This window comes from Phocoena phocoena, chromosome 8 (genome assembly GCF_963924675.1).
Source record: "Phocoena phocoena chromosome 8, mPhoPho1.1, whole genome shotgun sequence".
NCBI classification, from domain to species: domain Eukaryota; kingdom Metazoa; phylum Chordata; class Mammalia; order Artiodactyla; family Phocoenidae; genus Phocoena; species Phocoena phocoena.
In genome coordinates this window covers 31,263,343-31,279,172 of record NC_089226.1, presented here as the reverse complement: position 1 = coordinate 31,279,172, position 15,830 = coordinate 31,263,343, and the positions used below count along the sequence as shown (strand labels likewise).

At 38.6% G+C, this 15,830-nt stretch overlaps 1 protein-coding gene across 1 annotated transcript; it reads right to left on the bottom strand.

Annotated features, from left to right (window-relative positions):
- Window positions 1-5,067: 5,067 nt before the first annotated feature.
- Window positions 5,068-15,476, bottom strand: MMP8 (matrix metallopeptidase 8). The gene is made up of 10 exons (XM_065882688.1): window positions 15,366-15,476; window positions 13,459-13,703; window positions 12,622-12,770; window positions 12,409-12,534; window positions 9,344-9,505; window positions 7,741-7,858; window positions 6,845-6,978; window positions 6,124-6,277; window positions 5,337-5,440; window positions 5,068-5,171 (listed from the first exon to the last, which is right to left on the bottom strand). The coding sequence occupies exons 1-10, from the start codon at window positions 15,474-15,476 to the stop codon at window positions 5,068-5,070; spliced, it is 1,407 nt and encodes a 468-aa protein (XP_065738760.1).
- Between the last annotated feature and the right edge of the window lie 354 nt (window positions 15,477-15,830).

Genomic DNA, 15,830 nt, shown 5'->3' with positions numbered 1-15,830 from the left:
CCAGCTGCGCCGCGGCATGTGGGATCTTCCCGGACCGGGACACGAACCCGTGTCCCCTGCATCGGCAGGTGAACTCTCAACCACTGCGCCACCAGGGAAGCCCTGAAGGTTTTCTTATCCATAAATTCTTGAGAGTTTATGAAATAATCTTCCTTTGAATGAAAGCCCAAAATATTTGCATAAAAAGATAATTTTCTTTGTAAAAAAATTTTATCTTTTTTGAAATCACCTGTTATGTTTGCGAAATTGTAATTTGTTGCTTCTTCTGAGAAATACAATTTCATCTGTTGTCTTGCTCTTGATACAGATACTTTCTGCATTCTAATAAACAAGCCATGTCTGTTTCTCAAAAAAAAAAATATGGTGTCATGAAAAGACAATTGATTCAGGAATCAGATTATCCTAATTAACTGGGTAAACATCAGATGTTTACCAAGCACTTTCTATTTTGCTATCACACTAAGATACTGTTCCAATCTTGTTGGAGAATTCAGACATATACAGAGACTAATGCCAGATAAAATGAGAAGAGTAGCAAAATGCATGTGAAGATTCTAGAGACTGAGAAGGGTCAAAAGGTAGAGAGATCACTGCAGACGTGTGTGGCCTAAAGGCTTCAAAGCAAGTGGAGCTTGCACTGGCTCTTGAAGAACGTGTAGGAGATTTGGTTTTCACAGAGGAAAGGAGAAGGCATATGAGTGGAGGAAGGTCACAGGAAACAGGTACCATGGCGGAAATGAGCTGTAGGAAATCTGTCCTGACTGGAGCAAATATATGTGTAGATAGCCATGGGAAATAGGGATGGAGGGTCTAAGAAAGTGTGCAAGGAAAATGCATGTTTCTAATCTTTTCGTATCTAGAATGCCATTCATTCCATCCTCACACTTGACTGAGACTGTTTCTGGTTATGGAAAATCAGGCTGAAATAAATCTCCCTTAGAATTTTGAAGTTACTGTTCCATTGTTTTCTAGAATCTAGTATTGTTGTTGAAAAGATTTTTATTCTGATTCTTGATATTTTTCTTTTTTCTTCTGAAAAATTTTGAAAGTCTTTTTAACCAGATATTCTGAAGTTTTATAATGATGTCTCTTAATGTGAGTCTTTTTGCATTAACATTGTTTGGCAGTAAGAGAGCTCTTTCATTATGAAAATTTCAATTCAAGGAAGCTTTCCTCTATTATTTCTTTGATAATTTCTTTCCACCCAGTTTCCTCTTTCTCTTTCTGGAACTCTTGGATTAAATCTCTGTGTTTTCAATATATCCTTTACTATTTTCCATCAACTTTATTTCCAGCTCACCTACTGAGTTTCTTATTTCAGTTATATTTTTAATTTCCAAGAGCTCTTTCTAGTTCTCTAAGTATACTTTTTTGTATTTTGTTAATGTTTTTGGGATGTAAATTATGTCTTATTTTTAAAGAATGTTAAGTTTTTTTTGTTTGTTTGCTTATTTTGACATTCTCTTTTGCTCCCAGGACTGTCTCTATTTCTTCAAAGTTTCTTTTTTGGCGTCTGTTTTTGACATTAGAAGCTTTTTAAACAATGTTTGGATATGTTGTACTCTGCAATCTGTTTAAGATTGAGAGACAGGAAAGCTGACTGGAAACTATGTGTGCACTGACAGGGCTTGCCAGTTAATGGCCTTTACTGCAGGGAGGTGGGGCGGGTTTCAGACACTTCATGTGATGTATTAGCTGGAATGAGATTTGGTCAAAATGTAAGAGAAAAACCCTAAATAATAGATGATTAATAAACATTGATTTCTTCCTCACGTAAGAGAAGGCCAGATGTGGCAGTTCATGGCTTGTATGACAACACCACATCATCAGGGATGTAGGCAACAGACACCTTGCTACACCACTCTCTCAGTGCCAGTGCCTTATGGTCCAGGTGGCTTCTGCAATTGTATCTGCATTATAGGCAGCAGGAAGGAGGAACGTAGAGAAAGTAAGTACCCAGTCTCTTTCCAGAAGCCCATAGAGTATTCCGCTTACACTTTTTGGCAAGAAATTAAACACATGGCCACATCTAGCTGTAAGCAAGGCTACAAAAAGTAGTCTCTTAGCTGGATGCATTGCTACCTCAAATGAAATTGGGTTCTTACTGCAGCAAAGGAAGGGGGGAATCATGTTAACATAGGTAACTAGCAGTCTCTGTCCCATTGAGATTTCTATAGTGTTGGTATCTGTAAACCTTTTTTCTTGGGTGAGTAAATTTTTCCAAAGATGTCACCTCCAATTTCCCATAATTTTAATATCCCAACAACAAAGTTATAGGAGGTGCCTCTGGTGCCCCGTGTCACAATCCCCTCAGTATACCTCTGATTTTAGTTGTATGGTGGTGGACAGGCTTGTGTAACTCACCTTACTCTGACAAAGTCCAACCTTAACCACAGATTGGGTGTCTTTCTGCTTTCTACCCAGGGCGTTGAGCTGCCATGGAGCCTACAGGCCAATTCCTTAGAGCTACCCAGTGGGGGAGGGAATTGAAGGATTAATGTTGAAGGAGGGAATTGAAGGAGGGATTAGAGGCTGGATCAGAACCAGCCTCCGATCCACTGGAGATTTGAACAATTGAAAGGTGTTCTGTAAGCTTCTCAGGAGGTCCTGATGGAATTGAGCCCCAGCGCCCATAGTAGAAACCTCAGTAACACATACTTGTATTGACTTTCCCTCTTTCTGCTTCACTCTGCTTGCTACCTACTCTTGCTTCCTGGGACCATGTCCTGAATAAAGTAACTGCACTGAAGTCTTGTCTTAGTCTTTGCATTTTAGGAAACTCAACCTAAGATAAAAGTAATATCATTCTTAAAGTTTTAAGCTTAGATTCTTAAATCTCTTGTCCTCACATAAAACTTCAATGTAACATTCAAAAAATACCACATGTTGTCAAGAAGAAAACCAAAAAAAGGGCTAATTTAAAAAATTATTTACTATACTTTGTATTGCTGTTCACTTCCTATGACTGTGAAATATGGTTAAAGAAATAACATGAACTCAGTTCTTATCTTGAAAATGTACGGATGAAGCTTGGGCCAAAAATCTATCATAACTAACTGGCGCAACTAGCAGCTGTTCTGAGATGAATCTCCCATCTTCGTGCTACTAAAAACTGATTTCATAAGAAGTTTTAGAAAATGCCATAGTCTGGAATTGACTCTTAAGGAAATATCCAGGTCTTACAGGTCCTTTTGCCTTTTGACATTGATACAATGAATTGCTTATACGCCTCTCTCACTTTCCCTAGCACAGCATCTGGAACAGGTAGGTGATTAATTGTTGAATAAATGAATAAATGAAATTATAGTACATACTAGTTTCTATTTTCTTATCTTGTAAAATAAGTTGAGAATAATGTGTTGACATAATTGAGGGAATCTTTGAGGACATAGAATATTGATAAAATATTTCATAAACCTGTGAAGTAATATCTAAAAGTTTAATATCAATGTTGTAATATTTCTGATAAAGGAAAATGGTTGCAAATATATTGAAATTTCCTTTTTATACTTTAGATGAACTATGTGGTAGTATCTTAAGAAATTATAGTAGATCACAAGTTGGTCATTTAAAATATTTATTTTGAAATCATTTAATAGATAAATTTTGAACCAGAAAAAAGTATCAAAGTATACAAAATCAATCATCTGTGGGGGTTAAAAACTTTAACAGGAAAAGAAAAAAGGATGTGCTAGTGATAAATATATTTTACAATTCACATGTTTTATTGTGTAATAAGCTGTACTGCATTACATTCTAACAACTGCAGATACGACATTATAATGATTTTAATGTCTAGGCTAGTCATTATGATACCACAAATCTTAAAGTTCTTAACGGAAAAGAGCCATTAGCAAATTTATGCATCTAGGCTCAGTTTAACTCAATTAAATGAGACTTATTGAATTTTGTGCCCAACACTATTTTGTTTGTGCAGCAAACCCTGGTTATCTGTAGAGGGTGTCCTCCTGAGGATCCCAGGAATAAGGAACAACAGATTTAACTGGCCCATTTTCTTGAACTCTAGAAGCCAGGAGGCGGGAGAGGAAGTGGTACCCCTCCTTTTTGTTGCTCCCCTGGGAAGATGCCAGTAATCTTTACTGGGGTTGCAAGTCTGTATTTCTGTACCGATTCATTTCCATAAGTTCAGGTGTACTGTATCAGCTTCCTAGAGCTGCCTTAACAAAGTATCACAAACTTCGTAGCTTAAAACAACAGAACTTTTTAAAATCACAATTTGGAAGTTACAAATTCAAAATCAAGGTGTCAGGAGGGCCATGTTCTTCTCTCTGAAGGCTCTAGGGAGGATCCTTCCTTGCCTCTTCCAGTTTCTGGTGGTTGCCAGCAATCCGTGGCATGTAGATGCGTCATTCCAATCCTGTCTCTATCTTTACATGGCCTTCTCCACTGTGTGTCTGTCTCTCCTCTTATAAGAACATCAGTTTTTAGGCATACTCTGATCCAGTATAACCTCATGTTAACTAATTACATCCTCAAAGATGCTAGTTCCAAATTAGGTACATCTGTAGGTACCTGGAGTCAGGACTTCAACATACTTTTCTGGGGGGACACAATTCAATCCACAACAAGTATCAACAATATTTCTTTCCAAGAGTGGAAAATAGCACCACATTTTTGGCAAAAGGCAATGTGTACTATTTATGTTGTTCATAATCCTTACCTCTAACCAAAACCAGTGCTAAATTACATGTAGCAGTTACACTTAAGACATATTTAAAAGACTTAAGAATAAATGGGCATTTTAGAAGTCAAATAGCAAGTGATGAAACAATGAATATTGAGGTGGCAAAGAAGGCTTAATTTCCTTCTCCTTGTGATGGATTCACTAACCTGAGATGGAATTTAGGACAAAATCAGCCTCTGCAAACAGTGGAATACTGCAAACGTATTTTCAGTGAGGATCAGTCCAATGAATACAGTAAGAGCAAACAATATTACTTATTGTTGAGAAAAGTATAAATAGGACACAATGTAATAGATATGCAGATTAGATCTCCCTTCGATATTCAGAAAATGGACACAAACACACTTGATTTTGCTTCAGCTTTATCTACAGTTAAGCCATCTATTGCTTCTTTCGACTCTAGTAATCCTACGAGCACTAAGATCAAATGCATAATATCTTGGTCCACTGAAGAAAAGGAAGAAGGCTATAAGAAAAAAAAAAGATATAATGTATTGAATTAGCTTGTAGCAGATCTCGGATGTTTTCAATTAAAAAGACCCCACTCCTGTCCTAATATAACTTTGCAATGCAAATGAGCTACTTAAAATTTTTTTTTTAATTTATTAAGTTTTTTTTTTCTTCTACTTACAGTTCTTCTGGAAAACGGCATCAACTCTACTTTCTATTCCTTGAAAGCTACTTGCTATGCTTTTGGGATAACCTGGTTCCATGGATTGACTTTGGTCATCATATCTGATGAGAAAAAATAATTGTCCCACATTTAAGACCAATACAGTGTACAGTGATTAATAGTTTTATTTAAATTGTATGTACTTTACATAATGCCTTCACACATATTTTCTCATTTGTTCTTCACAATGTCCTATTTACTGGGAAACTAACAGTGGTTAACTTCTCTACCTAAGCGTACATACATATTTATAAAATATATGGGTATCACTAATACGAAAACAGGCTTCTGATTGTTGGGGCAGTGTTATTTTAAAAAAGGAGAGCTTATATGTTCTAAGGCTTTTACTTAATTAGTTCATAGTCTCTATCTGAATAAATATAAATAATAATTTCAAGTTGGGAATCAAGTTCTGTATAACATTTACTTGAGTGTAGTAGAATTTAACTCTTAGAATTTAATGAATAAATGAGAATTAGCCTAACTCTTTCTTTGCGTCCCATTTTAGTGTTTTATTAAAGTTTGCTCTGTTTCAGGATATAGAATCCTCAATACCATTGTGCAGGAATCTTAACTTTGTAAAATTTTCAAAAGCCAGAGCAACATCAATCATCTTGTGAAAAAGAATGCCTATCAGAGACCACCTAGATATTTTTAACCTTCAGTTGCCTAATCAATGATGGTTTGTAAAGAGGGTAAAGAAACACAGATTTCAATTTCTAACGGAAAAAATAGTTTATCTTACCTCCAGAATTGGTTGTTTACAAAGAAGTATGTCTTTCCCCTGTAGGAAACAGCTGCATCTATTGCTTGGACACTGCTTGGGAAGCCATAGTTTGCTATATTCTTGGGATAACCTTGCTGAATATCATAGCCACTTAGAGCCCAGTACTGATTGCCTGCCAAAGATTCAGGTTATATATTAGATAAAGTTTTTCCATTCCTACAAAATGTATACCAATTCTTAATCTTTGCATAAATTCATCATAGAAATGAAAATGGAAAAAATAGTCTTGAAAAGATAGAGGTGGTAAAGTCAAGACCATTGGGCTATGATAACTCTAGTGATTTCCTGGAACCTGTAAAACATTTCCAACTTCTTAGCCTGACACAGGGCCCCACACTTGAACGTCTTATCTCCTGTGACTTCTATACAGAGAACTAGAGCCTTGGGGAGTCTTAGAAAATTATATCTGGGATGAGGGTGGAGGAAGGCTAAAGGTGGTCTAATAAAGTATTCTCATTTTGTAGATGAGAAAACTGATGCCTGAAGAAGGTACAACATGCTCAAGTTCATACAGCATTTAGTGGTGGATATGCGACCCAACCCAGGTCTCGTGACAAAAGCCCAGCTAGCCTAACACTCTCTCCTTGACTCACCTCCTTGAACCTGGAAGGGTCCACAAAGAAGTCCTGCCCTTCCCTTCAGGAGGAACTAAAATAAGATGAAAACCTTAGGCAGTTACCTTTGAATACGAAAATTAGGTCCTTGTCAAAATCCTCATAAGCTGCCTGTATACCATTTACCAGGGATGGCCAGAAGAGAGAAATGAAATTGAGTTCGACTCTTCGTAGGTGAGGATGCTTTCTCCAGAAGTACCTAATGGAACACAAGGGAGAAAACCACACACAATAGTCTAAGCAGGCAGCTTCTGTGAGTCTTGGGCTGGTATTGATCCTACAAGATTGCTGGGAGGTTATAACATACAGTGAAGGCAATGCTTCCAGCACAGTGACCAGCATATGGCCAGCACTTTATGGTGATACTGTCTATCTGGTGAGTACTTTACAGTTTTCAGACGAGCTGATAGGAGTGACCTTATTTGATTACATTTTACATTACCTGCCTCCTCACACACTGACAAGTTTTATTTTGTTAGTCTCTTTCATTATTGTTGCTACAATATGATGAGAATATTTAGAATATTCTAGCAAAAGCAATACAAGTACACTCAGCCTGTGAGTGCACAATCATAGAATGCCAATGGAAAATTGAAAAATTCAGTCAGATGATTTTCCCTGCAGCTTATTAAGTGACAGTTTCCATTCACTTGAATGAATTTGGGTGGAATTGAATGCTATTTTGGTGTTGGGTAAACCCAGCTATAGAGTTCCCAACAGCTAGAGTCCATATCTGTTTACATCATCACAAACATCTAAATGCTTACAGATGTTTTAGCTTTTATTTTTCTTTTCCTGGATGTTTTGATTTACCCAGAAAGCACTATCAATTCCAATGAGATTCGTATGCATAGAATTCAAAAGAAAAGCTGGGTAATGTGTAATATATGACTTAATTAGAATCCAGTTTTAAGTTATGCCAGTAAAAGAAGTCAAAGGAAGGAATAGTTCATTCTTATACTTGTCTTTAAAGAAAAGTATTTCTCCGCGGAGTGTAGTGATAGCATCAAATGTCAGTCTGGGGTCACAGGCTGTGGGTGTGGTTGGTCCAGTAGGTTGCACAGGGTTGCTCGAAGGTCCTGAAAGTAAAAAGACTTTTTATAAGCATGAGTCCAGGGTGAATTTTGGTGTATTTCAGTTACTTCTCAGGCTGGTGAAGGGTCTTCATATGAAAAGAAATGCTAGCTGACTATCCTATAAGACATTAAAGTAATCACACATTAGGCCCTCTTAAAAGTTTTATTTTTTAAAATAAAAGAGGGGGGTAAGATGAATTGGGAGATTGGGATTGACATATATACACTAATATGCATAAAATAGATAACTCATAAGAACCTGAGGTATAGCACAGGGAACTCCACTTCGCTGTACAGTAGAAACTAACACAACATTGCAAAACAACTATTCCCCAATTAAAAAAAAAAGAAACAAAAATAAAAGAGTAATGGTAATGTTAGGGAGAGTTCCAAGCTAAGTTGTGAAATAAAGAAATTTGAATTCTTCCCCCTCCTCTCTGCCAGTTTAAAATTAGAATCCCATGCTTCGTTCCCTTCTTGCCTCCTCTTTCTGCATTTTTAGTCACTCAATATCTACTTTCTCCTTTCTCACTAAAATCCACCTTCTGGAAAGAGGCCCCCACAGCATAAATCTAAATCAAAATGTAGCAGTATTTTTTTCTATAAGTATTTAAATTTTAATGTATTTTCCCATTGTAGAATGAAAGGCTGCTAACAGTTCAAATATGGGCAAGTTAGAAAGGGAGGTGTTTTCAGGGGAAAAGGAATTGGGGAGTAGAGGCAGTTAGACTAGGTCTCATCATCCCTGAAAATTCTACTGTCATGAATAAAATTCGTAGTTGTGGGACCCTGGCATGCTTCGTTTTGTACTGCTGTCCAACCAGAGAGGGAGAATGTTTTACACAATTCGACTCCACGACACTCCCTTCCAATCAACAAAACATTTAAAAATTTTTTTTATTTTTAGAGAGCTGCAAACCTCTTCTCTGGTTTCTTGTTATTACAGCCACTAGGGGGCAGGAGGGCAAGAGGAAAGAGAGATGCAATGGTCTTATCAGACAATACTTAGACAGAGGCAAAGGCCTCTATATCCCTCCCTGAAAAGTATCAGTCCTGTCTTTAAAAGATGTTTCTTTCTCTCTATACTCCATCCCCACTCCCCTCTTTCCCCCACAGACAACAATCTTGATATGTTCAATATATATGTTTGTTAGCATGTTTCTTGAAAATGCCTTGCTTTGTCTGTATACATATTTAATTTGTGTAGATTCATGTATTATGTAATTTATACACTGAGTAACATGTATCATTCTCTTTCTTTTCCAGGAAGCACAATGTTTTAAAGACTCATCTATGTACATCTGATTCAGTGCTTCTCGGTGCTGTACATTACTCTATGGCAGGCATTCACCAGATTTTACGCATATATTTTCCTCCCGATGGACTCCCAGGTGCCCTCTAACTTCGATCACCATAGCCAAGACTGCAATGAACGTCCCTGACATGGCCAGGTCTCACCAGGTACTGCTGCTCTTCAGATGACCTTACCATAGATGGCCTGAATGCCATTGATGTCATCTTGAGAGAGCGAGTAGGTGCTGGGCTCACTGAAAGCGTAGTTGGGATACATCAAGGCACCAGGGTCAGAGGAATGAGCCAGCCCCACGGAATGGCCAAATTCATGGGCAGCAACAAGAAACAAGTTGTAATCTGAAATGCAAGCATGTGTGGTGAATGGCTCCAAGTAGACTGAAGGGTGGTGGAAATAGGATCTCAAGGAATGCAGCTTCTGAGCCAAAACTCCCTGGAGAAACAGCCTTTCCCATGCCTGCCTTTTTCCTTTCCTCTTCAGGTACCTGAAGAAATGGAGATTGGAAGGAATCAAGGTAGGGGCTATAGGTTAAGATTAGGTGAGTATGAGGTCCTCACCAAATCTTAGAACCAAGAAAGACTGCTGTTTTTATTCCAATTCCCATATTTCATGGGCCTGGGGCTCAGGCAAATGATGGCAGGGCCATCACAGGTCTCATGACTCTCAAAAGCCCTCTCCTCCCATGCACCCCCCCCCAGTCTCCCAGGCCCACAGCCCCATGAGGAGAGTCTCAGTCTGCCAGGCAGCAAGAGTGGCCTCAGATGCAGAGCTGACTCACTTTGGCTCCCTGACCACTCAGCACCAGCTCTTCCTTGATTCTGAGCTCTCCAGGAAGATTCAGGAATTTTCCACCAGAAAGAGACAAACACTGCTTCTTATTGCTTCCTACCCTTATCTTTTAACTTCCATGAGCATAGTGCCTTTCATAACTGGGAGCTTAAAAACTTTCAAGGCTTGCACTTCCTGCCAAATAAAGCCCGAGCTCCTTTGCCAAGTTCAAGACTACTCCATTTGGCTCCAGCAGACATTTGAGGACTAGATTTCTGATGTGAATCCTTCACTCCAGCTAGTCTATGTGCCATTTCACAAACACACTGTGCATTTTTTTACATGTTTACTTAAAAAACAATCATAGTTGTATAACACTTTATTATATGCTAGGAATTATAATAATATTTAATCTTAACAACATTTTTATGAAGAATTGTTAGATTACTTTTACGATAAAGGAACTGAAGCCCAGAGATTTTTGAATCCCTTGTTATATTGGCCTTGCAACTAATAAGTGGTAGAGCTGGGGTTGAATCTAGGTATGACGGCAAGACCTGTGTTCTTATCACCATGTTCAACTTCCTGATGATAATTAGCCTTGTAATATTCTACCCATGCTCCAAGACTTTCTTTCTTGATCATCACATCCTTCCATTTTGCATTCATAAATGCTTTAAAAAACATCTTTGAGTGTCTGGAGTACTGGGCAAGGGGCTCTGGGAGATTTGTCATGATGCATAGATGAAAAGGGGAGATGTGTGCAAACAAATAGAATGCACAGAATAATGAGGAGGGCACTTAGAGAAGAAAAAATCAAGGCTGTTGTTATTCTGAGAGGAAGGCTTCATTTCCAGCTGAAAGACAGGATGGGGGTGGCATTTGACGTAGCATGGAAAAGAGGGATTTTGAAAGTTGGGGCTTAAGGTGTGGGGAAAGGCGTTTCAGGAAAAGGAAGCAATGTGAGCAAATGTAGGGCAGTTGGAAAGCACATGGTGTGATCTAGAAACAGTGAATGTGCCATGTGACTGCTGTGTGTGAAATATGAAGACAAGCCACGAAAGATGAGTTTGGAAGATCTCCAAGAGCTTTCAGTGTCAAGTGAAGGTATGTGGACATATTTGGTCTGGAAAATGTAAACACTGGGCTTTCCAAATGTAAAGATGGGCTTTCCAAGGACAAAACTTCTTACAGTGCTGGGGAAAATTAGAGGGAGCCGAGATCAGAGGTGAACAGTCCAGGTGGGAATCTGGACCAGTTAATTCAGGTAAGAGGTAATGACCGTCTGAACTAGTGGGGAGGGCAATAGGAATGCAAAGTCGTGGGGAGTGTTTATTATCTTTGGGTACTCACAGCTCCTAGCACAGGGACTTGGGTAGAATAAACACTCAGAACATTTATGTTGAGAAAATGGTGAGAGGAACAGGTCCCAAGCAATGGTAAAAGGCTCCTTTCCTATTATTTTCTAAAAAGTGTTCTTTGGCCTCTTGTTACCCTGTAGCCTTGTAAAGTACCATATGGTCTGAATATACCTCTCATTATTCTCAGTTCTTCCCTTCAGGTGGTCTTCTTCTTACTCTGAGTCTTCTCCTGAAAGGGATAGTTTGCTATATGGAAACATATCATTGAAAAAGAGCTCCACGAAGATGAAATCACCAGATGAACGAGAATAACTAGATGGCTGCTCTTTCCTAAATAGGTCAGTTTTCTAAATAAACCAATTATTTCTGAATTTCCAAAAATAGGAATCTTTTTCAAACATCATTAAATTTCACAATATTAAAATACATACCCTAAAGCAATGGTAAGCAAACTTTTTCTATAAGAGTCCAGATAGGGGCTTCCCTGGTGGCGCCGTGGTTGAGAGTCCACCTGCCAATGCAGAGGACGCAGGTTCGTGCCCCGGTCCGGGAAGATCCCACATGCCGCGGAGCGGCTGGGCCCGTGAGCCATGGCCGCTGAGCCTGCGCTTCCGAAGCCTGTGCTCCACAATGGGAGAGGCCACAACAGTGAGAGGCCCGCATACCACAAAAAAAAAAAAAAAAAGAGTCCAGATAGTAAATATTTTAGATTTTTATGAGCTGTATGGTCTCTGTGTCAACCACTCAGCTTTGTTATTGTGGTATGAAAGCGGCCATAGATGATACATAAACAAAAGAGTATGTGGCCCTGTTCCAATAAAACTTTATTTATACAAATAGGACCAGGAAGGACTTAGCCATGATCTGTTGTTTTCTGATTCCTGCCTTAGGAAACAAGGTCAGAATTTAGCTTCAGGATTTTTTCTAAACCTAAATTAACTTAGTATCTTGAGGTAGCAAGAATTTTAAATGATCAGTTTGTGTGAGTGTGAAATGTTACAATAACTTGGCTGTGTGTGTGTGTGTGTGTGTGTGTGTGTGTAGGAGGGCAAATTCTAATGTGCAAAAGTTCATTTAGAAGCTGCATGTGGACATAACCTTGGTTAACTTACTTCTGAAGGTTTTGGTCCATGTTTCTTCTGCATCAAAATGAACATCTCCTCCAATACCTGGGCCTGGCTGAAAGGCATGAGCAAGGATTCCATTGGGTCCGTCAAATGGAGAATTGTCCCCATGATCTGAAATAAAACGATTTGTATTAGGTATTTGCCACGTCTCAGTTTAGCCAGGGAAAGCAAAATCGAGCATGACTACTTTGAGCCTACCTCCTTGGAGAAAGGCAATCTTGATATCTGCTTCTTCCTGTGAGGTCTTGGTGAAGTTCAGGGGTGACACGCGACTCCAGAGTTTAAAGGCTTTCTCAAGAGCTGTTTCCACTTCAGCCTCTGACAAGTCTGGGGTATAGTTAATAATCCTTCAAAATGAGAAGGTGTGTGAAGGGTTCATTATTGTTTACAACAGCAGTCCATCAGTAGATTGAATTGCTCTAGTTTGGAGTTTGTGCATATGTGATGTGCTACCACTGAAGAGGGTGCAACGAGGGGTGCAGGACTTAGGGTTGAAGACAGACGTAGGTTCTGGACCAGTTACTACATGTCTTTAAACTCAGTTTCCTTATTCATAAAATGAGGATAATAAAATAGTACCCCTCTCATAAGGTTGTTGTGGGATTAAATGTATGTAAAGCATTTAGTTCACTACTTAGCAAATAGTAGTATTCAACAAGCATTGGGTATCATTATTATTGTTATTATCATCAAGATGCATGAATGGTGGGGCTAGATTCTCTCCAGCAATGATTAAGCCTTTTTTGGGTCCTACAGTGAATTCTTAGAGAGACAGCCTAACATTGCCATAGTCCTATGTAGATTGATAGAGAAAGAAGACAAAAATGGCAGGCTTTGGATTGAAAAGAACCCATGGGATCTTTACCCTTTCATTCTCATACTCAGTCACTAGAATCTAAACTCTACAAGAGCAGGGATATTTATTCATTTGTTTGTCTCCAGTGTATTCCGAATCCTAGAACAGTGCCTGACACATCATAAGTGTTCAGTAAACATGGGCTGAATGAGTGAATTCTCAAACTCTAGAAATATTACCTGTAGGTCAGATTAGTTTGTTTCCACTTGGGGTTTCCTGGAGTTATCATAAAATTGCCAGTATCGGGCACTCCACAGCGAGGCTTTCCCATGATCTCCAAGGTTTCCGCATTTGGCTTCCCCGTTATGTTCAGCCCAAAGAATTGCTGCATTTCTTTAAGCTTCTCAACAATCACACTAGCGCTGTTCTTCCTTTCAGACTGATATTTGTACCTTGGTAATTGGTAGAACTTTTCTAGGTAATTCTGGAGAAAGTCAAACATGTAACAGATTTGCTGTGAAATTTCCTTCAGTTCTCTGTGCATTTTGCATTCCTTTTTAAGTTATTGCAGAGGTCAAACCAAAACTAATAACCTGATAGTCACAAAGATAAAAGCACAAACTTTCTGGTTGACTTGGAGAGAACATTGCCTTCTGGAAAGAACAGTCCATCCATTCAGTGCTACAGTTAATATTTATGCATAAAAATAGGTATTTCATAAGGGATGAGTTCCACATCCTCAAGCAAAATGCTAGTACACAGTCAGGAGACTGCCTTCTTATTTTTAATAAAAAAAAAAAACAGCATCAGCATTTATTGACTCCTTGAAGCATTAGTTGCAGCAATGCAGATTCTCTTTTTTAATCCTCTTTTCACTACTGTAGAGAAGGTTTAATCATACATATTAAGACATGAAGATGCAGAGAAATAAGGAACTTGCCAAGAAGCTAATCAGGTCCCAATTCACCATGTTGCTTCTCAAATGAGAATTAACGTCTTCAAAAGAAGAATTCCAAACATGTTTTGGGGCAACAGCAGCATCACTGTCATTAACATTTTATCCACCACAGTAACTCTTTGGGAGGGGCCAAAACTCATTAAGAAGGTTCTGAGGGGTGTTAACAAGCTAATCATGAAACTTCTTTCTCTCACCTTAAGCATCCTTAAGTGGCACTTTGCAAGTGACACAGGACAGAGCAATTTTGTGCTCACACAGGCTTTGAGATCAGATAGATTTGGGTTCAAATCTTAGCTCTGCCACAGCTTAATTTTGTGTCCTTGGACACATCACTTAGATGACTTCAGATTCACATTTGTCTCTAAAGTGGAAATAATAATCCGCTGCCCTCATAGGATTGTTGTAGGATGATATGAGACAATGTTTGTGAAATGCTAATCAGGGTGCTTTGTACAGAGTAAGTACTTAATCACTTCTATTAGCCCATGGGTTACTGTTATCATTGTAAGAAATATATTTTTTTAAGTGAAAGAAAAATATCAACAAGAAGAAATGCTTTTCTAAAACTGTAATGCTAAGAAAATTGTGCATGACAAATTTCTGACAGCATTCCCTTGTGTTTCTTTAAAAATTTGGCCTGACTTTCATACTGTGAAACAATGGAGAAAAGTTATCAGTTTTGCTTTTACAGTGCTTTCAAGAGTTTATAAACAGCCCCACAACCTGGTTTTAGGAAATATGATTACACTATGAACTGATTTCTAGTTCCTTAGAGTTTCCCATCCTCGTGCTCTATGTACACCTGAGATTTTTGGTTGCAAAACAAGTCCATGTAGAAAGCACCAGTCATGTCGTAACTGTGTTGCAGATATACCAGAAGGGAAAATCTTAGGTAAGTGAGAAAGAAAATCATTTTATAATTAAAACCATTCCTTCTAAAAGTTTTCTCCAGCTGCAGCAGCTTGGCAGCAGTATTTTCTGAGGGTTTGAAGAGCCCAGCTTGTTTGCATGCCTGGCTTTCAGAGGGCCTAGCTTGGAACTCTCCAAATCATTGAAACCAGATGTTTAACCTCAAACAAATCATTCACATAATTCTTTCAGGCTGCTTTAACTAAAAAGAGAAGAGAACCCAAATGATTTCCTCATCACCAGCAAATCAACTGCCCACCTAATTGATAGTTGAGTTACCTGAACAATTTTTGTAGTTTTCTCTTCTAGGAATTCAGAATGTACTAGAAAGGCCTTGGAAAGCTGCACGTGGAGTAACAGCAGAAGTGGAAGCATCTTCAGACTGAACATGGCCTCGTCTTCAAAAACTACCTCTCCTGGCCTTCCTTCTGCCCCTTCTCCTGATGGGTACCCTGAAGTTCAGAGCATCCCATGTCACTCACTGCTTTCATTTGGTCCTTTATAAAGCCCTGTCTTAAACAATTGCCACATCAGGAATGTGAAGCAACACGGGTTAATTACACTCTGACAGTTTTGCAATGTTATAATGTGATCTAGTACCCCCAAATAGGGGAGTCTTTCAATGGAAAAAAAAGTACAATTTGCTGCTCTGTTTTGGGGGTTTTTAGATATTTACTTTTGCAAAATTGTCTGATCAAGGAAAAGGAATAAGAGACTAATTCTGAAGTTAATGAACAGCAGTTA